Source organism: Strix aluco, chromosome 19 (assembly GCF_031877795.1).
Source record: "Strix aluco isolate bStrAlu1 chromosome 19, bStrAlu1.hap1, whole genome shotgun sequence".
NCBI classification, from domain to species: Eukaryota; Metazoa; Chordata; class Aves; order Strigiformes; family Strigidae; genus Strix; species Strix aluco.
In genome coordinates this window covers 8,806,463-8,828,780 of record NC_133949.1, presented here as the reverse complement: position 1 = coordinate 8,828,780, position 22,318 = coordinate 8,806,463, and the positions used below count along the sequence as shown (strand labels likewise).

Below are 22,318 nucleotides of genomic sequence, written 5' to 3'. Positions count from 1 at the left end.
GAAGAGGGACACCTGGATCAATGTCAATGAGTACACCCACCCTCTCGCAACTGCAGACCTCTTAAGAGTCAGAGCGCTGTCCTTACACAAAGGAAAGGAAGTTCAGAAACGCCAGCTCTGGACTTAAAAAGGGCAGTAGCTGAGAAAGGGATTTTCAAGAAATATCAGATATTTAAAAATTTACAGCAAGTATTTTTCACATTTTCAGTGGGAACATTTTGCTGTTCTGTAAAGTTCTGCTCCAAATCCCAGTCGTTTGGGTCAGTGTTAATTCCAGAGCAGCAAAACATCACATCAAAATCAGCAAGGCAGTCTATCCTCAAAGTAGGAGTCATGCTGAGCATTACTCTTTAAAGGTAGCCTTAATAATGGGGAATAAGTACTTACTGAAATGGTAAAAGGAAATGTTAATTTAACTATTAAATACATAATTATATTAAGTACTTGTTTCTGCAACTGTAACACTTCAGCCTGATGCACACTCACTTTCTGGCCCGTGCAATGGATTTAATTTCTTCCAATTTTTTTTTTTTTTTTTTCAACTATAAAGAGACAAAACACAGGAATCACTGCTACAAAGATTAGTTAGTGATAATTTATAGAGCTGTTTTATAAAGGTAAAGCATCACACAAGACGACGACTATGGGCATGTTTCAGCAAACAGCTGAGCTACTCCAACAGCTCACTGCCCCTGCTCCTCCACTGGTGAACTTTCCCTCCTCGTCTCCTCTGAGGCCACACGCTCCCCTCGTGTCCTTCATCTCAGCGCTGCTGCTTCTCTGATGTTTTGTTGAGCTGCCTCAATTTGCTAAACCCACAGAAAACAAACCTGGCCCTTTCACCCCAAATTCAGGTTTTTCTGCATTTACTGAGCTCAAGGGACTCAATGAAGGGTCCCCTGGTTGCAAAAGCTGCTGTGAGGGAGGGGACAGGACCACAGCAGCTGGGGAGGGAGGCAGAGGAGGGGGAGATGGGGAGAGAGGAGATACAACGGCCTCTTCTAGCTTTACAACAGCTCAGATGAGCTGCACACTGATGTTTACATACAGATTCAGAGTTTGCTGAATTACAACCAAACTAAGGGTTATGCATGTAAGCCATTATAAATTTTGACTAATTTAAATAAAACCCCAATTAAAAAAATCCACTGCAGGTTTGTTCTAGTTAGACAGGAAAATATCTTTAGCATTTCTATATAAACAAGATATATTCCATTTTAGTATGGAAACGAGGAAATCAGAAATACCTGTTCTTTAACTACAACCACCCTTCTAGTCTAAGAAAAAACCTACTGGGTAAATCATTGCTACAACTTTGCAAAACATACTGCCTTTGCAAAGATCACCAAGTAATTCTACCAAACCATCTTTAACACCTACATCATCTCTAAAAAGGGTATAGATTTTCAAATAATTACTAGCACTTTCACAAATATTTAACGCTGTCTACAAAAGTTCTTTGACAGAACTAAAAACCCACTGTGCAAACCCCAATTTTCTTTTACTGACTAAATAATCAACCCAACAACTTACAAATCTGCCTTCTGCTTCATTAGTATTTTTCCAATTTATAAAGAACTAAGTAAAGGACAATATACTTGCTATACTTGTCAGCTGTGCCAGGGGAGTGTGGGGGCTGAAAGCTGATCTAGCAAAAGGAGGAAGACAAAGCAGCAGCTGGAGGGGGGGGGTTAGTTTTCAACAGGATCAGTGACCTGGTCTGGCTCGTGGGGTGGCCCCACAAGCGCTGCTGACAGCACGAGGCGTGCAGCAGGACCGCGTGGTGCAACTACTCCTCCTGGAAGCGAGCTGCTTCAGCTGGATTATAAAACCGTAACCTGAGAGACTTAACATCTGAAATCTCTGATTTCCCTTGCTCACGTCCCTGGCCATGGCAGGGGGGTCGGAACTAGATGATCTTTAAGGTCCCCTCCAACCCAAACCCTTTTATGATCTGACAGAGGGATTAATGAAGCTCACTGATAAGCAAATGCCTGGTTGAGGTTTCCCTCTGTGAAACCATCACCCATTGCATGTATCACCCGTGAATCCTGCATGTCCATACACATCTCCTTCATCACCTCAAATAGTCACTCAAAGTACAGACTGGACCTGAAAAGCACTTTGCTTGGGTGTTGGGTTTAGTTTTTTTAAAACCTTTTATTTTAAAAAGTTCCATACGGTTGTTGTACTTTCTCAGGAGCATTTCACTGTGAGGGAATGCAGGAGAGACATTTCACCATCTACCAAATTAGCATCTGCACGAACAGATTACAAATTTCTTTGTTCTCCTGCACGGCACAGTCTGATCCAACCCTTGCTAAAAATTAATACGCCAATAAAACATATCAGAAAAGGAAGGAAAAAGCCCAGAGAAGCCCACAAAAGCTGAAGCTGCAACAGAAGGTCAGGCCTCCCTAGGTAAGGCTGCTGGCAGCCTTTCCACTGCTGCAGGGCAGAAGCTCTTTAATTTGGGTAAACCAATTACCTGCATGTCCGAGTAGGGGCCAACATGATGGATTTAGAAACATAAACCCAAGAATAACTACAGTGGGAAACTTAAGTTTAAATTACTAGAACGTAAATATATGGCAATCACTACTCTACTGTGCATACAATCCTTACAGAGTATCCCTGAAGAGCTGTATTTTTCTCTAAATTTGCATATTTTCTTACTCTACACAGTTATGACTGCTAAGTGCATATAAAAGAACTGTCATGAAATCCAAAAGAGAAGAAAAAAAAAAAAATCAAAGTCACACTTAGAATTTTATGAGGGACTCATTTAAAATCCTACCTGATTTGCTCTTTCAAGGTCTGTCATGATCATCTCGATTTCATCAGCCCTGGGAGAACAAGAGAGCAGAAGTACTGTTATCACATGAAGAATGCCTGCTATATGAGTTCATGCACCGTACAATTGCAACATTCATACAAACAATACCAATTTTCAATATTTTTTTAAAAGGACACAGTAAGACTGATCAGTTAAACTTTTGACTGGTGAAATCCTCTTGGGTTTCAGCTCTGTGGACTGGTTTGCAAGTCTCCCAATTCCTTTGCTTGTTCCCCTTCTGCAGTGAAATAAGTGTATTGATATCTCGGCATATTCATTAGATCTTTGAAGATCTTACTCCCCAACCTCCTGCAGAAGGGCAGTGTCATCTTTCCTACATGTAAAGGTGCTTCACAAGTGATAATTATGGAGAAGTCCAAGATTACAGTTCTTCAGTCAGCTACTTGTATAAGTATACACAGAAGGAGCCTGTTACTCTTCTGTTTCAGTGTGCCTAGAAGTTCGGTTCTAAATTTGGCTAAAAAAAAAAAAAAAATATCATGAGGTCAAAGAGACCAAGAAATTTAATTTTACATTATGCAGAGAAGAGTTTTTTGACACAAATTTATGAAACTCTAAATTTAGACTCAGGCTCTTAATGCGTATTACAAAGCTGAGTAAGAAAGTCAAAGGGTTGAAAACTATACAAATAGTCAAGGAAAAAACGGATCCTTCACATACCTGCTTTAGGTGGCAGCTACCAGCCCTGACACTTTAAAAAACCTCAGCATTTCTAAGACTTTGCTCACACAAATGGATCCAATCCTTAAGCAATCTTTTTTTATCATCATGCTGAATCATGGGCAAATATTTCACACTCATGCTCTCACCTGCGAAAGGTACCAGGAAAAGGGCCTAGAGACCTAAAAGTGTGTTCTGTACCAATACAGGAAGACGTTTTACTTTTCCCCAGACATTTTGCCTGTCTTATATATCTGGACCATATGGAAGCAATGAACACTATCCTCATCTCCTATGAAGAGCAGCTTTAACCAGCAAGTCCTTTTGCAATCTGCCAACACCATAATGTCTGTTTTTTGTTTTTAATCTGTAGCAGATCATTATCAGTAAAAGCTGTGAAATACTGGAATTCCCTTCCTCTGCCTATGCAGAAAATTCAGGGTTTGTTTTTCTAACGATCCCGCTGAAGATCCATTTTTCTATGCAGGTGTTTGCTGGGAAAGATGGTTAATTGAAGTACATCAGGGTACTGGCACACTCGACACTGGATCATTACACTGAATGTTGACTTACTCTTCAACAGCATTTTAGGTTCTGCATGCACACTTAGGGAAATGCAGTAAAAGATCATAATAAGTAAATGTGTATGTATATAAATTAATGGAAAATTATTTTTAATTACAGCCTTTAATGTTGTCGGGGCAACATGAATTGCCTTTTGAAAAAATTTGGACAATAATGGAAAACAGATTAACATGTGTTTTCTTGTGCTGGAGAAGCTAATGTGCTCTTACATGGGAAAGAAATCATGCACACGATGTTTTGAATTAATAAAAAATAATAAACATTAGTTTAGGATTAGAATTGAACAATCTCTCCTTGGGCAAATAAGGATTCAAAGCGTGCAGAGAGTAGCCAGAAGACTAACCTGGACAGGTTAACATAAGCCTACAATAACACTTTTAATCTCTGTAGTTGTGAAACATGTTTTGTTTTAGACTCCAGCCCCAAAATACTTGTTAACCCACTTACAGTACTTCACATGGAAAAGATGTCCCTAAGACCACGCAAGTGACCCCATTATGTTTCTATAACAGAGGCAGAGAAAGGGGAAGAGGGCATTCTAATGGACCAAAAAAAAATGTTTCCCAGCATTTTACAAATATTTTTAGCCAGGATAGTTTAAGGATCCTCTTTATATAAGCTTATGCATTCAGGCTGAATTTATGTGTGAATGCCTCAGGTTATATGGAGCCAGCAAATGAAGTCTGGATTATGTCACATGCCTCCCAGATCAGAGCTGGGAATGTCCCATCCTAACACGCCGGCTGCAGCTTAAGCAAATCCAGTTTCCGCTTGCTTCTCTGTAGGGTTTGGAGAACAATAAAACCACTGCCTTTCCTCCCAAACAGGGGGTGCCAGGTATCAGCCAAAGGTCTGAAAAACCGCAGAACCTGAGAAGAGTGAAGAAGCACAAAACCCTCAGACAGGGAGAGGCAGAGCGCCCTGCTTTGGGAGCAGAAGGGTTGTTTTTCATTCAGCCAAGGGAACTTTTTTTTTTTTTTTTAGAAAAGAAGATGACTGTGATGCAGGAGAGATAAGCGGGAAAGGGCACAAGTGTGAGGGGGTCTGGACCCATCAAAGTGAAGGGAGCCAAGGGTAGGGAAACGGATGAAGACAGCAGAGTGAGAGAAGGAACAGGAGGATGTCCAAGGGCAAAGGACCAAGGGGAGATGGGACCAAGATCAGTAAATCAGAGGAGCACCCCGGGCCAGTGGAAAGGTGCGTGGCTGCCAGTAAACCAGGCTGAAACACAGGACAGTGCCTGAAAAATGCAGTGGAAGGACTCAGGACAATCCTGTATTTAAAATGGACAGAAGTATTAATACTGGTATTTGTATGCCATTTTGGCTGGGGTCAGGATTTAAGAGCTCTATTACAGCACTGGTATACGCAGCCAATTACAAAAAAAAGCGACTCAGGATATAGAATGCCATAAAAATGACATTTCTGCCCTTCAGCATGCACAGATAATTCTGACTGAATCCAGTAGAAGTGTCAAACTGTAGCCAAGGGCAAAACTGTCCCTTTGTCCTTGTATCCAGACACACCAGCTGACTGATCCTGAACTCCCCTTTCCCTCATACATTTTCTTCTACCTAGCTTTTCCACACACAGTCTCTGCACACCTAATAAAAGGATGCAGCATCTCCAAAAAAATTCAAGCAAAACATCTTGTCTCCAGCCTAGCAGTCTGCACACCAATGGAGGTTAATGCTGCAACCAAAAATGCTATCTTTAAGTAAAGTAATGAATTAAATTACTGTATATTCTTTCCTAGCACAAGTGTCAACAGCATTCAGAAGAATCTTCAAAAGGAATTCAGTCTTTTCATTTTAAAAGCTCAACTACCACATCAGTAGCTGGCACTCAGGAGTCTAAAATCACTTATTTGAGAAAGTCTCTAATAGCTACATTCACTGTTTGCTCAGCAGAAGTATTTATTATAAAATAAATTACAGTTCTCACACCTTTTATGCACTCACAGAAACAACTTGCATTGATTTATTGTTTACAAAGCACCGTGTCGAATTCAAACCTGCAAGGTACGAGGAAACTCCACTTTGGCTCAGTGAATTAGTCCCACACAGGTAATTTTTGATGTATTCACCATCCACCACATTTGCTCATTTTCAGACCTTCCTATTTCAATATTTCTCTTTATTTCAACAGAACTACTTGACAGGCAAAATGCCATCCAGCTCAAGGCTGCTGGCGCCTTGTCCTGCACGTTTTCATTGAAAATCTGGTGGGAACCACGAAGGAAAAAATGGCCAAGTTTAGCAAACCTGTGGTTATACCGACCCTGAATTTCTGACCAAAGTAGTTCCATGTGAACTAAGCTCACTTGCTTACTGACACAGATCTCATGATTTTACTTTTATTTTTCTTTGTTCCTGAAGCAACACGTGACTTGGCCTCTTGTGCGCGCCTGGATTTCCACATCACCCCAAGAGCTGAAGGCAAGGAGAAAAACCCGAAGTTCTGTCTTTCTTCAGACAGATACAGAGAATGAGGGTAATTAGTAACAAGAAGACCTTTTGCTAAAATACACTGATATTTACAGTGTTTTACAGCAGATTTCTACGTTGCAACCCAACATTATGCAGGGTTTGTCAAGGGTGATACTTTCTTAACATTAAAACAGATCATAAAAAAGAGTGGGTAAAAGCTGTTTTCAGGAGCAAATATTACCTACCCTGTGTTTTCTCATTCCGCAGATATAATCATTTATCTGATCTAATTCCTTATAATCTCTGTGTTAGAGGAAAAGTAATCATGTAAGCAAGACAGTTCTTCAGTCTGCATTACAGATAGCTTGTTCTAAGCTTCAACACTTTCAGGCTAAGGAATTTAGGAAATCAAATTTTAAGCCCAAGCATTTGGAGCTACAGAATAAGCATCGCCAAGTAAAAAGAATCTGAACTGTTGAAATGGCATGACCATGAAATATTCTATTATTTCTTCTCTTGCTACTGTGTTTGAAGTGAAAACCAAAACACATTAAAAGCTAGAGATTTTACAAGGTGTAAGCTTTTACTAGTCATGAAAGAGCCCTCAAAACTGACATGCCATCTATAAAAAAACAACTTACGGAGTTTTAAAAAAAAAAAAACCACCCCACTTTTCAATTCAATTGCTTATGGGAAATAAAAACCATGGAAAGGCTCAATTTTCTTTTTAAGATCGAGATAACTGATTAGGTTTGAACAGCATAACAAGCAAGCAAATTCAAGAATTGGTAACATGGAAGAAGCTCAGTTCTTTTTCTAAATAAAATTAAATCAGATGAAAACCCTGAACACCATAAAGCTATACACTTGTAAGCAAGAAGAATCTGGACTTTATGATTAAAATCCAGTTGATCCAACTCCTTCATTTAGACACCAGCTTAAAGAGGCAGAAACAATTCCTTTTTTATTAACATGACAAGTGAATGGTTTGCCAGATCTTGTGGCTACAGCCCCCTAAACATTCAGACTTACTGAACCTTGAAGGAAACTGCTGTTGGATTCTTTATACATGGAAGAACTGAAAAACACAGATGACACTTTTGAAATTGCAGTCAGTGGAGTGGCCAAGAAACTTCACTAGCAGGGCAGATTAATATTTTGGTTTGGCAAAAAACAAACAACATTTTTTCCCACACATTTGTTTTCTTTAAAAACATGTATAAGTTTACTGGTCAGAGCCATCGGTATATGGAGCCACTGGGGCTTGTTAAAATGTTCTAATTACTAAAACATTTACACAGGCAATTTCAAACTAAAAGCATACATTATCAACTAATGTGCATTTATGTTTAATTAAGAAAAAAAGAAAAATCCTACTTGTAACATATATCTGTGATCGTCACAGAGCAAATTTTGGCTGAATTAGGTAAACAGCCTCTTAAAATTAGAGTCAGTATAATCTAGTACTTTGCTAGCACAAGACAAAATGGGAAGAGTTATTTGAGACATTTGGAAGGGGAAGAAAAGAAGAAGGGCCAAAGCATTAAAAAAAAAGCAAAAAAGCAAAAAAAAGCAGTGCGTTGAATTTTTTCAAGTTTCAATAAAATTTTTTATCAGGGAAGGTTCCTGGGTCTAGGAAGTAATTTCAGATCACTAAACAACGTCAAAACTGCCTGCAGTCCAATGACCATGGCATTCACTCAGGGCACAAGAGCATTCCAGCATTTGAATATTCAATTTTATTTTTAATTTAAGCAAAAAAGAATGACAAATTTCCTACTCAAATTCAAGACTCTTTCCAAGCTCTGCTGGTAGATGCCTTCATCTAATCCCTGCACCTCAGTGACCATGCCAAGGTGCACGTGGTGCTTGGCTTACTTAATTTCTCAGACCTACATATGAAGAACCAAACACTTTCTTTTAAGCTCTTAGAAAGCGTCTGATAGAAGGTAATATAAAAAAAATCCACTAATTCTGTTTTTCTTGCATCTTACAAACATCACTCTACACATAGTTTAGGCATTTTTAGAATTCATAATGAAAACCAACAAACACCCATATTACATAAGTCCACCTTAATTGCTAATAAAACCTCCAAGTCATAGACACAAGGGTTGTACAAAGAAAGAAAAAAAAAAAGTTCATTTCAGCATAACCAGTATAGCACGTCAAAGGGCAAGAACTCACACACTTTTTACTACTAAGTTCTCAAATCTACTTTTCAAATTGCAAGAGCTATAGGTTAATATTTTCTTTCACAGCAACCCTCCAAGGATCTTCAGATCAGATAATCCTTTTTCCAATGTCATATAAATCCAGGCCTCTTGTAAAAGAATTTCTCTGTTCAGGGATTCATAAATCCACCAACTTTAGTAATGAATTGGGTGTTTCCTTTCCTAGGAACTCAATTGAAGAAAAAAAATCCTCTCTCTGCTAAGCAGTGAAACACTGAAGGCTTTAAATTGAGAGATCAAAGAAATGCTGGTTTCAGGTGCTCCAGCGATTACACAATACGTCATCTGGATTAATCTGGGGAATGGTTAAATGTCCACTGTACATTGTCCAGACCCCCCTTTGCAGTTATCCTATACTAAATCAAGTTCCTCCCCTAGCAAAAAGGGGAGAGACTCGATGCTAACTTTTTCAGGGTTTTTTTTTGGTTTAACTAGAATTCATTATTGTTTCTTCTCATTGTTAGTCTTCTATCCATGCAGTGCATGCATACAGATTCAAGCTGAAAAAAATAAACTAATTCTCACACAGAGATTTCTCATTAAGCATACTAGGTTGTATCCTAAGTACGGGGATCAAGCAGTTGCACCAGCTGAAGGTATGATCTTCAAATAAACGATGTCCCAGGTGCTTGAAAGATGTCAAGTGATCATAAAATATTGATAAAGGTTAAAGAAACTGCTTATAAAGCCCAAGATATTGAGCACTACCTGGACAATACAAGGCAAGAATCATCTCCATCATTAGAAGGAAAAGACCCTATAGAATAAAACCTCTTTTCAGTCCGTAGAAAAACTGCTCTCTAAAAAACCTGCACAGCGTTTTGTTTCCTCTTTCATGACATAAGTCAGGATTTCAAGGATAATAAAATCATTTTTGCAATTATGAAGTTTTAAACACAACAGAAATCAGCTTTATTCCAGTGACACACTAGGGAGCACGGTTTCTAAAGATCAGCAGTGTTTTCTTAAACATTTCTACAGAGAGAAATTGATATGAGTGACACTAATTGATATGCTCAATAAAATATAAAGAGAAAAAATAAGAATTATATGTAACAGAAAATACCAACTCACAGAACCCCAGAGCTGTAATTCCCATAGTGTTACACACTCATGGCCTTGGCACACTTTGCAAACCAAAGAAGAGCTGCTGGAATAAAGACAAGGCGTACTGGTTGTATTAAAAAGTAGCCTAATCTATAAATAGATGGTGTATCTTTTTTGTTTGGTGACAATACTATTTTCTTACATGGCACATATTTAGATATATTGCATGACAGCCAATGTGAATCTTAGCTCCCCATACTGCTTAATCCTCCATTTAAACACCTGTTACTCAAGTATCATTGTTTTTCTCTCCACAAGAACAGGCCTCTGTGTCCAGCCATCACACTGCCTGTTACAGAAAAGAAAATAAATGCAATAAATGCTTTTTCTCCTGGTCTTATGATCAAACATGTCCTCTTTCGCTATGTATTTTTGCTTTACCCTGTAAAGCCCTATGAGCAGTGTTAAAATTAGTAATTAGGAGTGTCCACATTTGTATCATTCCGGGTCTCCTCCCACCTCAGACCACTGGTGACAATCCTGTGGGCCACAGAGGTGTTCAAAGAAGGCTGTTGAAACACAAGATAGTTTCTGCACCTGAAATTTGCAGAAACAAATGACCTTGTTTAGATGGACCTAAAAATCAGTTTTCACTAACTTCCGAGGGAGCTGGTGAGAAGTCTGCAACCTCATGAGCTGTGGGCTCATGCTCCTGCAGGTTCTAGTGCTGGCAGGCAAAGAGAGGAGTCCCCGCAATTCTGTTCTGGTGTCACCATTCTGACCTGCCTTTAGAGATTGTGGAGAAAAGAAGAACGAACCTTCTGAGGTTTAATTTTTGATGTATTCATGCCTGAATCCCACCTACATTAATGTCCTGAGATTGAGATACTGCACCAGTATGAATACAAACCCACCAGATTTGCAGGATCAAGTCCTCGGGGTGAGGAACACAGTCTTCAGGTTCAGGTTATGTTGAATATTCATACTCAAAGGAGCTGATTTAGATAAACAAATATTTCCAGCTGCCTTCCTGGCCATTGCCAATCTGCACTGTGCTATGCCCTGGGTAGCAGGAGTCACTGCCTGATCCAATATTACGGCTCTGAGGATTTTCTAACAATGCAAGATGACACAGATGCAGCAAACTCTCTATTTCCTAGTGCCTCATGTTACAAATTGAAAGAGCTTGCTGCAATTCCCCTCTCCTGACTTCAGTTGATTCAATAACGTACCAGAATTTAAACACAGACACCCTTCCCTCTCCCTCACTTGCACACAAAGCGTATCAAAAGCACGGAATTACTCCTGACTTGGCCTTGAGCAGCCAACATGATGTCAATTTTACATGTTTTATAAAGCAACAGCATGTAGAAAGCAACTCAAATGCAGGTCATATCAAGCATGTGACCCACAGAGCAATCAAAGACTGCCTGAAACTGTCATTCAAGGTTCAATCATCTTCTTGCAGGAAAAATGAAACATCTGTGGCCCAGAGAATTAAGTTATGTATTGCATAATTCATCTGGTGTCTGCCACAGCAGCCATTTTAATGCTCTAGTGATAAACATGTTTGATTATTTTTGTTTTGTTTCCTGTTGCCTCCATGGTATTTCTATTTATCTACCCATACTACAATGCATAATGGAGATAACAAATACACAAACCAGTGTTATAGTCGGCTGATAAGACGTGGGAAATCAGCAGTCTTATTAATCACATTAAGCCAGCATCATTATTAAACCTTATGTTCCCTGTAATTGTACTCATTTTGGTTCTTTTCGGTACACTCTGATGATGAAATTGTTTCCCAAGGATCCAAACATACGTGTCAGAGGTCTTTCTAATAGAAAGCTGCTCTCTTCCTACACAAAGCAAGTTTCTCACTGTTTCCTAGGTTTTCCATCCCCTCATTTCCTTCTGATCCTGACATAAGCAGGCAGAACATGCGTCTCACACATTGTCTCAGACAATGCAGAGGAGCCGCCTCTGTTCACTATTCCACTAGTGGGTTTGTGGTCCACACTGTGAGAAACCCTAATCTAAGGCATTCTTTGCAAGTCATTTTGGGAAGTGATTGTTTTATTAATGGTAGCTTAGTTCAATTTACTCCCAAACTTGTCAACCCTAACACTTTCTCACCTGCCATGAACTTCCTTGACTTTGAGAACATGTCCCTGCAGAGCAGGTGGGAACTTTAAAGCTCTGGGTCCATGCCCTTCTGTCTGGGTGTTTATTCCTGTTGCCAGGAGCTGACCATTTCTGCAGCCTACTTACAGAACTTTAGATGTCAGTTAACTTGTTACACAACTCAACAGAGCAGCTGTCATTTGTGCAAAATTTAATAGACTTGGTCAATACCAGCTTGCTCCAAAAAGGTGCTTTGCCTGATGGAAGAAAACAAGCAACAGCCTCTGAAGTGGTGGAGTCAGGCATATTCTTACCCATTTTCATGATTTGGAGCCTACAGGATTCCCACAGTGAGCAAAATCCTTACTATAAAGCAACAAGTCAGCACTATTACAAAACCTGATTTGGTAGGACCAGAGTTTTTACCTGATACCCTGAAAGCTTGCACGCTGTTTCCTGTGATGCTCTACATGGAGGTGAGTCAGCAGATAAAATAACATTCTCCCGTAAGCCCAAATACAAATAAAGCACTGTTTCCTATCGATTGTTCCTATGAAGTTGTTTAGACAGTACCTATTGTAATAGTATCAGCTGTCCCATCTGTGCTTTGTAGCCGCCCCCCATTGCTACTTCCTCCTGCAATATTTCTAGGTCACTTCCTTATCCCCTAAATGTCATCTCCCCACCTCCCAGCCCACAAATGGAAACAGAGATTGTGGATGTTTTCCAGCAACACGTACACAGCTGATGAACCGGCAAGTGGAGAGGCTACTGCTGCTCTCTCAATCTGCAGCTCTGCACTCCAATGGATTATTTGTCTGTCTTTCTATCCACTCCTGGTTCCTACAGGATTTACCAGAGCTCCCTGTGCCACGGATTTCTAACGTTGTTAATTTCTGTTGAAGTCAATCATGGGCTTCCAAGTTAATTTAGGACGGGAACTGACGAACTACAAACTGATCACCAAGCAGGCTGGCAGTAAAACAGACCCCAGACTCAGGGAAGCTTCATTTCCTTAGGAAGTCAGGCTAAAGGCTGCGCTCGTGCACCGCTACTGCTGGCCACGTGTGCACAAATAGGCTGCTCTGCTCCCACTGCAGAACTTCTCATTTCTTATTTCACTTGAAAAAAAAGTATAACAAAGTATAAAATAAGAACTTCCTTAAAGACCAAGTCTTAACTGATTAACTCTGCTGCTCTGCAACTCGCATAAGCTGTTGTGTAATTGTTTCTCCAAATAATAATAATAGATAGTTTGGCATTTTGGAAGTATACCACCTGCAACAATTTACTGATTTTTACTGATGGAGTTAAAATAGATCATTTATTCAAAATTAGATACCTTAATTGAAGGCATCTTAGGTGTCATTCTTTTCTATCAGAATGGCATATTTTAAACTGTGAAGAATCAGCAGGAAGAATTGTCTGTGCTTTGATTAAAGATCCTCTAAAAATACACACAAACTTACTCAATAATGTCACTGGAGTTACAATGTGTAAAATCAGTACGTATGTTGGCAAGGTCAGGGGTTTTTTTTGTTGGTTTGCTGTTGGTTTTTTTTAGAATCACCATCACACCTGAAAAATTACTTTATGTTTTGAGTAGCTGCAGTCCCAAAATGAACAATCTTCCCTTGTTCTACATCAATGGTAAAATAACATATTTGTGTATATTTGTTTTCTTTAAAACAAAAATAACCTCAAAAATTGTACGCTGTTCACAATTTTTACTATAGCAACATATATATTCCAGATTCATCTTTAGGAGTTTCTTTCCAGAGACACTCAGCATCTCTTCTTCTCCTTAACTACAGAAAGAGCTGAGGAGCTTAGTAATTTGGAAAATCTAGGTATCTATTAGTTTCTCTGCTTACTTATTTATCTTTGTCCATCACTGTAAGAACCTGTAAAATGCTTTTCTTTAACTTACCTCAGTCTATATTCAATGAAACAGATTTAAGTCAGTTTGAAAATAGAACAGTACAGTAAGCAATTTTATGTACAGGTGTCACTCCACAGGCATATATCAAGGGGAAATTACTGTTTACCACCACAGCAATGACAGACCATCAGCTACCTTGTGGAGAACAGTAATTTTCCAGTGGCCTGAACATGTATTAGGGTAAAAACATAACAGACTAAGGAAGAGAATGCCATATGTGTCTCAATCGTAGCTGAAAAGCTCAAGTTCTCTAAAATGTCCATCCCCTCTATCCAGTCTGACTTTGGTAACTGGTACTACAGAGTGTAAGACAACAAGCTGCTTACATATCCCTCCAACCACATTTACTAACAAGCACCAAAATATGGTAATATCCTGCTTTCCTACACTGTCAAATGCACCTGCAGCATCTGGTCAGTGCTTTATGATGGACAACAAAAAGGCATCATTTAGGGATAGAATCTGGATAAAAATGTAACTTATTTTTACCTTTTGCCTTTATCTATGTAAAGGACGTGCACATTGTGCAAAAGAAAAGCTAATGTTGACTCTGCAGCCACACAGCATTCAAGTGGGAGATGTATTTGGGGAATGTTTTAGATGCTTTTGGCTTTAGAAGTGAATATAGGTGATGTGCCTATTCTCTGCTAGCTACTCAAGCAAGTATTTCCTTCCGGCTATCGAAGAAAACAACATTACACGGTCTCTGATAAAGGCAACTGATGTCCTTCTATCCAATAAATGGACTGAAAATAGCATAAAGCATGATGGGAGATGCGTTTACTGTACATTTTGAATAGGTTTTACCTTTCCCATGAGCTATGCTGAAGATTAACAACCAGAATGATTGCTATCTTTATAATAATGTATCCAATTACCAATATGGTTTTCTCTCTTCCCAATTTGTTCCAGCTTTGCTCTGAAAGGAAACACTACTTCTGTCAAATTGCAATCACGTAATCATTTTGCAGTTTCAGTTTATAACTATCAATAGCATGAATCTTGCTGACCTGAGTGGCAAAGCTGCAAAAATCAGGCAGAAAGAAACAAAAGAGGGAAGAGGAGGCCACAGAATAGAGAAAACAAATTGGAGGAAGGAGAAAAGTGGGTATTGTCTAAATCTGTGCAACAAGCACTGGTTCATTGTTACTTAATGGAGACCGATGCCTGAGACACAGAACAACCTCCTGATCTTCAGATGAAAGAGTTGCCTTCCTCTCTTTCCCTTCCCTCCTCTCGATTTGCTCTCACTTCAGTGGGGCACCCTAAAAAGCAGACTCAGCCCCAGTTGCCCTCAGGAGTTTTACCCGGTCGAGGAGCTGAATGGTGGTTGGCACCAATTAGATGCTGTGCTGGTGTGAATCAGCGCAGCTTCACTTGAGTTGCCTGTACCAGCAGAGTATCTGGCATATTTTATTTTTACATCTTTACTGAATACATAAAGCTGCTCAATTCTTTTCTAACTTAAGCCTCCAGTTGTATCGGATTATGAGAGATGCTCACTAATATGATTGACAGATTGCCTGTCTACACAGAATCTAAACTAGACATATATTAGACAGTGAAATTACTTTAAATAATCTTTTGTGGTAAAACCCAACAACACTAGGCACTACTGCAAGCCCTTGGATGACAACAGTGCAGCATTTTCTAATTTGACCTTTTACAATTTTATTTGCAGAAGGACTTTTCAAATTCTCTATTTCCCTTTCAACAGTTGTTTAGCCTTTAAAATACTGCTGAAGTAAAACAGCTTCAGGCTCGACTAATATTGTAGGCTGTGGTATGGAACTATTTGATTATTCTGTTTCAACAGTTAATATAACAGGTTTAGTATTTCTACAGAAGGGGAGTTTGAACTGAAAAGAATAGTTTTCTGTTGCTAATGACAATTCCTCAACATTTCTACTATATTCAAAAGATATGCTGATGTCAGAGTCTCTTCAGTTGATGAAAACCATCCTTCCTAAGTGTAACAAACAGCTGTAGCAGAGAAAGGAAGTAAGACAATGTTGATCTACCTTTTGGATTTGCCTGTTTTTTAATGCAGTTCTAACTTTACTAACCAATGGGTCTTAGAGCCACAAACCCAGCATTTGCTTAGTGAGCAAGTTCACACTGTTTAGACCTTCAATGGCCAGTCAGTCTTCTCCGGTTGTTCCCTGGCCACGGGATGTGGAATGGTAAGCCTATAACCGTACCAAGTGTCACATCTTCCATCTCCACCTCACTCCTCTCTCCCTCCTGCTGCAGCACCCACATTTCTCCAGGTGTGTCATCCTCTGCCCAGCTCTGTGGTCTCACCTGCAAGACGTGGTGAGCTGGGCTGATCCATAAGCTGGGTGTGGACCTACACACCAGGCTCTTTGCTTGATGGGACACCCTGGGAAGACACACTGATTCCAAAGATGCAGCTTCTCTGTTCTCAGTTTGTTGGGTTCAGTTGGGTACTTATCAGGAGCATGACCTTGTACACAGCCACAGAGCAGGGGAATTTCCCCTTCTTTTACCCTAAGTGGACAGTTTGTGTCATCAGTTCCTGCACTGTATGTGTAAAAGTTTTAAACTTTCCAAATAAAGCGTATCTAGTCTTCTGATATTTTCTCTAGGCTTAGCTCCTTTTATGGCATTAAGTAGTAAATCAGTAATTCAGGGAACCTTACTTTGCTTCTGAAGTGTTATACAAACAGAGAGGATGGGGCCAGACTTGCTGGCCCCTCGAGCTGCACACAGCTCTGCCTCCTTCCCCCACCGCCTTGCCTTCACTTGCAGGTTGCTGTAGCTGCATCATTTTCCCAAGCCATGGGCTGAAGCGTACAACAGAAGTTTATTTGACATTTTATCAGAAATGGGACCACCCTGGTGTCACACACACAAAAAAAAGGTGCGGGAGGGCAGGGTTTATATGGGCAGGATGCACAAATACATTGTAAAGCTCACAAATTTAATCCAGGGACTTTTTTTCTTAAATTTGAAATGGTCAATAATGAAGTCTTCCATGGGCCCTGGCCATGTAGCTTATTTTAGGATATTTGGTACAGCTAACCTTACTACAATACCAGCGTTATGCAGTAGAAGATACAAGGGAACAGGAATTAACTAGGAAAAAAGTGGTGGTGATGGAAATGTTAAATAAAAAAAGTTTAGTTAATACAGATACCAGACAACATATTCACCGAAAAACAGTAACAAAAAAGCTTGTCTACCATACATGACACAGAAAGACTGTTAAATCCTGACCTGGGTGAGGACCGGCTGGTGCCCGGCACGTCTCACCGCTGCCAGCTAACTGCCTGGCTCCGCTCTGCGCGAACACGGCGCCACAGCATCACCGACGACGAGGCGGTGACAAAAATCAATCCAACAGGCAGCAAGACAAATAAGTCATCTGTATCACAGCTAAAATATGTTTTTGATCAATAATAGAAAATTAACTTGTACTCCTTTGCCAAGAAAATAGATTATTTAATCAGAGTACAGACAGATAGAGATGTTACATAATCAAAAATAGCTCGCTCTGCTATATTTAGTGGCCACTGTCTTTCAGTGAAGAGGGCAAAAGTACACCCATTATCAGTTACAAGCCCTGTACTGAAATGGTTTTGTGATGAGTTAAGCTGGTCTGACATACTTAACATCAAGATATTGTATATTTAAAACTACAACAACAACTATGCAGTATGAAGGCAGTGAAGAGGGAAAAGACAAGAAAGTCATTGCTGTCCTGTGGATAGTTATCCAACAGGGTTAAAAGGATCAAGTCCCAGCTAAAACTTATACACCAGGGGATCTACAACAGTGCTTTCTAACCTTTCTAACTTTTAGACTACCTGGAGTTTTCCATCAAAGCATGAAACATTAGTATAGCACATTTACAGTTTATGACTGGTTGCCTTTCACAGTTATTTCTGTGATCTCTTAGCAATAACCAGTGGAATTACAGGAATTTGCAGAACACGCAGAAAATCACTGATCTAGACCATCAACACAGAGCTCACTTAATACTACTGCAGCCTGACTGGCCACACTATGCATAGCTAAGAGCCTTCCACCGTTTCTGAGATCCACAGTATCTTAATTAGAAGCTCAAAGAAATGTCTGTCCATGGATAGTCCCCTAGAAGTGAACAACACTGTCGTCAACGTAATCGTCTTTCCTCCCCTCCAGCTTCCCCACCAAACAATAAACACTAGGAAAAAAGTGTAATTAATGCTGAAATCAAGCACCTCTGGCTTTCATGGTTTCAGATACGGAAAAATTAAAATAAGGCATCACAAAAATCAACAGTTAAACTCAGAGCTGCTTTATAGGCCTTCCACACTTTTATTTAAAAGTGAACGAAACCCCTCTGTTCCTAACTGGAACACAAAGAATGTTCAGTAGAACAGCTCGTGATTAACAATGGTAACTACCATTTTTTCTATTTTTTTCGGTATCAAAACCAACAAGTAACTGTATCAACTGGTATTTGCATCAGGTTTACGGAGCTGCTTCACACAGTGTGTGTGTCCAGCCACAGCAGCTCTCCGAGACACTGGATGCAAAGAAGTCGTGGAAGGTGGTGATTCTGCAGGGCCATGCCTTTAAGGTAGACATTCAAGAAAAACAAAAACTTCATGTCGACAAAAAATTCTTAGCAATCACCGTATTTTAGAAAGAAAACAAACAGTATAAACAGAAATCAAAGACCGCTGCTTCAGTGTAACAGATACCTTAAAGATCCCTCAAATGTTTAGGAAAGCTAGAGAGGAAAGCAAGCACTATGCCCATTAAAAATAATAATAATAAAAGATAATTATAGCTGGCTCCAAATGTTAACAATTCAATAGTTACAGGATCTAAGTACTGTAAATGACTAATGCATGCAGCAAATGTATTCGCAACAGTGTACAAAACAAAGCCCTTAAAAGTAGATGGCTCTGGGAAAAAAAGGATAAACTGTTTTATAACATAGACTGAAGCACTCGACATTGAGAAAGTCCCTGCCTTTGTGACTGGCAACAAGAACATCTCCTTGATTTGCCAAGACGATGAAAGACCAATAATGCACAATTTAGGAGCTCCAGATACCTGCATGATTAGAACAACAATGTTGTATCTTTCCAATTCTTAAAAGAATGAGACATGATCGGTGAATTTTTTCTATCTGCACAAAAAAATCACAACGTATTTTAAGACAGTCATCCACACGTAAAGCCAAGAAAAGACTGCTGATAAATTTAAGTGACTACAAACTGGAATAACTGACAAAATTCTGCTGATTATTTACTATGTGCCACTTTGTATGCATATTTTTTGCCAGCAATATTCAAAAATACGACTTTAAATCCTACAGCCTTGCTGTGACTACAGTTCTACTTTTAATAAGTTATCAGCATTTCCCCCAAATAATTAATGAAATAGGAGCATATAAATCAATCCATTCACCCATGTCTTGTAAACAAATACTAATTTACCGGTTATTTTATTCAGCTAAAAGAAGCTTATGTACACATAACTGAGTAGCCACCAGTTACAGGTTCAATTTGCTTCTTAAAAAAAAAAAGGAATTTTCTGCCTCAATCTGTGCACGATGTGGTGAAGACCAGAGTGCAACAGGGTGGGCCCTGCCGGCAGGACAGCTCGGCGTCCAGCCCGAGTCTGGAGTGAGCGAGAACATGGAAACATTTCCTTCTCCAAACATGCCCACATGGAGACCATCACTTATCTTCCTAAACAAACAGCAGTGCGGGTCACTCCTTCCTGCCGCCGGGTGGGCACTTCCCACTGCTACGGGCTAATGAACAATGTCCTTAAGGCTCGGTGGCAGGGGCACCGGACACCGATTTATCACGCAGGGAATGAAGGAGAAATCACGGATAGCAGCAGCCTTCTGGCCCTCACTTCCTTCGTGTATGATCTGCTACTGAGCTAAAACCAGCAGCTCTGCTAGCTAAAACTTGCAGTATTTTTTCTATTATCAAAGCCAGAAATTCTGTTGAGTAATGCTTTCATTCAATTTGCTCATGATGTTCTCTGTTGATGAACATATCTCATTTCATGTAAATGTGATTAAATAAATCAGACAATGCTAGGCTGTGTCAGTCTCAAGAGGTTCTAGTTCAAGATGTGAAATACCTGCCCCAATAAGCACAACTTGAACTAAACCTTGTGCATTCTGAGTTTTTATTACCTTCTTCACCTCAAAAACCCTCTGGTTGCCTCTTCATTTTTGTTAACATGGGTGTAACAGCAGAATTACAGGTTTTGAATAAACTGCCACACTGATTCAAAGGCTTTCGTAGTATGTGAGGACTGAAGAGGAAGGGATGGGAAGTGAAAAGGAAGAAGATGGAAAAAATTCCTGCAGAGTATTTTGAATTATTTGGAGCTCACGGCTCTTGGCACACAGAGGGATCAGGTAGCAGGGAAAGGAGTGCTGTGCCTGACATTTTCAGATACCACAAATCAAAAGGAAGAAGTCTGAAATCCAGGCCATTATAATCAGTTGTCTACACATGATGTTACAGGTCTAATCTTAAGTAGTCTAAGTGTTAAATCTTCATCTGCTGTGCAGAAGTTCACGTTACACCATTCTCTTTGAGAAAGAAAGGAACATCAGCCAAAGAATACAGTGATTCCACACCACATACTCCTTGTAAAACAAAAAATAAAAATAAAAAAGATAACAGTTGAAAAGCAGCATGATTAAGAAAAGGAACTGTGTGTGCAAGTAGCAATACCACCTTCCTCCATCTTTCCCCACCAAACTCTCATTCTGGGACTAGTAAAATTACTCCTGAAGATGAAGAGATTATTGCCTCCAGCACAACTATCCAACAGAAATGGGTTTCTAGCTTCCAGGTACTAGGGAATGACATGCAAAGGACATGTCTGTTCTTCCTACTCTCTACAAAATTAATTTCAGACTGACCACAAAAACCCCCCCTCTTTCTACAACAGATTATCAGTCACTTTGTCTCTGTGTTAGGTGCACATTCTGACAGAAGGCACGAATTTCACCTCTTTATCATTAAGCTCCCAGCCCTCTACTCTTCGAGCCCTTTGGTAAAGGGGTGAAGGATCTCCCAGCCTGCCCGTTTCTGTGATGAAACACATCTGGAACTGCAGTCCACAGAGGGAGCTCCTCCTGTCCAAGGAACAACTGCTGCCACCAAGGCAATGCTTAGTTTGCACTTAACTAATAGATTAAGGCTCATCCATACCCTGGAAGGGGCTTTACTGCAAACAGATTTTGCATAAGAAATGGCAGACAATGCACCAGCTGAATGCTGAAACAGAGAAGTTGTTAGTACCTTCAGCAAGTTAGGTACAACACTAAACAACTCAGCTTTAAGTAGAACATTATTTTCTCTGATACCATACACAGAAGCTGCTGTTTAATTAAAACTAAGCTGCTTAAGCCATTAAACTGGCAAATGGCTACAGCAAATGACTTGTCAGTTGTTAGCATTCAAATAGCAGGAGTTGTTTGTTGTCACCCTCAGATGGCAAGTTGCAATGCTAATGCACATTTCCCTATTGGCTCCACAAATCTAAACCAACCCAGGACTGTGAAGTCATTAAAAGTGCTACTGTATGTTACTGAGGAATACTTTCTTACCATGATCTTCAAAGACACCAATATCATGCACTCTGTTGCAATTTAATTATTACAACTTCTGACCTAGAAATATAAGCCTCTCCAGTCATTTACTTGCATTTCTAAAAGTAGAATTTATATTAATTCTGGCTTTGAGCCCCGAGTTTAAGCAAGTCCAGATACAGCCTCCTGATTCAGTTCCTGCATATCTCAGTATCAAAATCTGTAACTAAAAAGCGTAACTTTCTACAGCAGCTACTTTCTTCTGATCACATGCAATCAAAAAAAAAAAAAAACCCAAAACCCCAAAACATTTTATCTTGGGTCAGTAACAGGAACAGATCATTCTGGCCATGCAGGCAAACTTCAAAGCCACAGAAGGTGAGTATCACTGACAGCACCTAAGTCAAGACACTCTAGAAGACCCCCTGCTTGTGCATCACTAAGACTTGGGTCAAGACAGGGAGCATCAGGCAGAGGCATCTCTGGAATTCAGGTTGGGAGAGTGCCTCTTGCTCCTCTGCAGTCTTCACTCCCTTCCCCCAAATGGGAAGGACAGCGGCGAGGAACTTGAAACAGTTAAATGCACTGAATTTGTTGATCTTTTTACTTCCTATGAGTCATGCTCCTCATCTCTACCACTATGCATATAAAAATCTGCTACAACTCATTAAACAAATATTTCCACTTTGGCTCAGTAAAAGCAGAAGACTCACACATTAAAGCACCACACAGGTAAAACAATGAAAAATGCTCTAATGATTAAAGTTGCCCATTCCAGTGAGTTATAATGCCCATGCTGTGGGGCAGTCAGTGGTAATACAGCGTTATTACTATGACAGATGCCGTATGCAT

The 22,318-nt window shown here is 39.8% G+C and overlaps 1 protein-coding gene across 6 annotated transcripts in view; it reads right to left on the bottom strand.

Moving 5' to 3' along the window:
* The window catches only part of CUX1 (cut like homeobox 1), a 284,858-nt gene that overhangs the window by 99,500 nt on the left and 163,040 nt on the right, over positions 1–22,318 (bottom strand). For all 6 annotated transcript variants that reach the window (XM_074845469.1, XM_074845464.1, XM_074845465.1 and 3 more), the window contains exon 9: positions 2,798–2,846. In XM_074845469.1, coding sequence (XP_074701570.1) covers positions 2,798–2,846 — 49 coding nt within the window. The remainder of the gene's footprint in view (positions 1–2,797; positions 2,847–22,318) is intronic.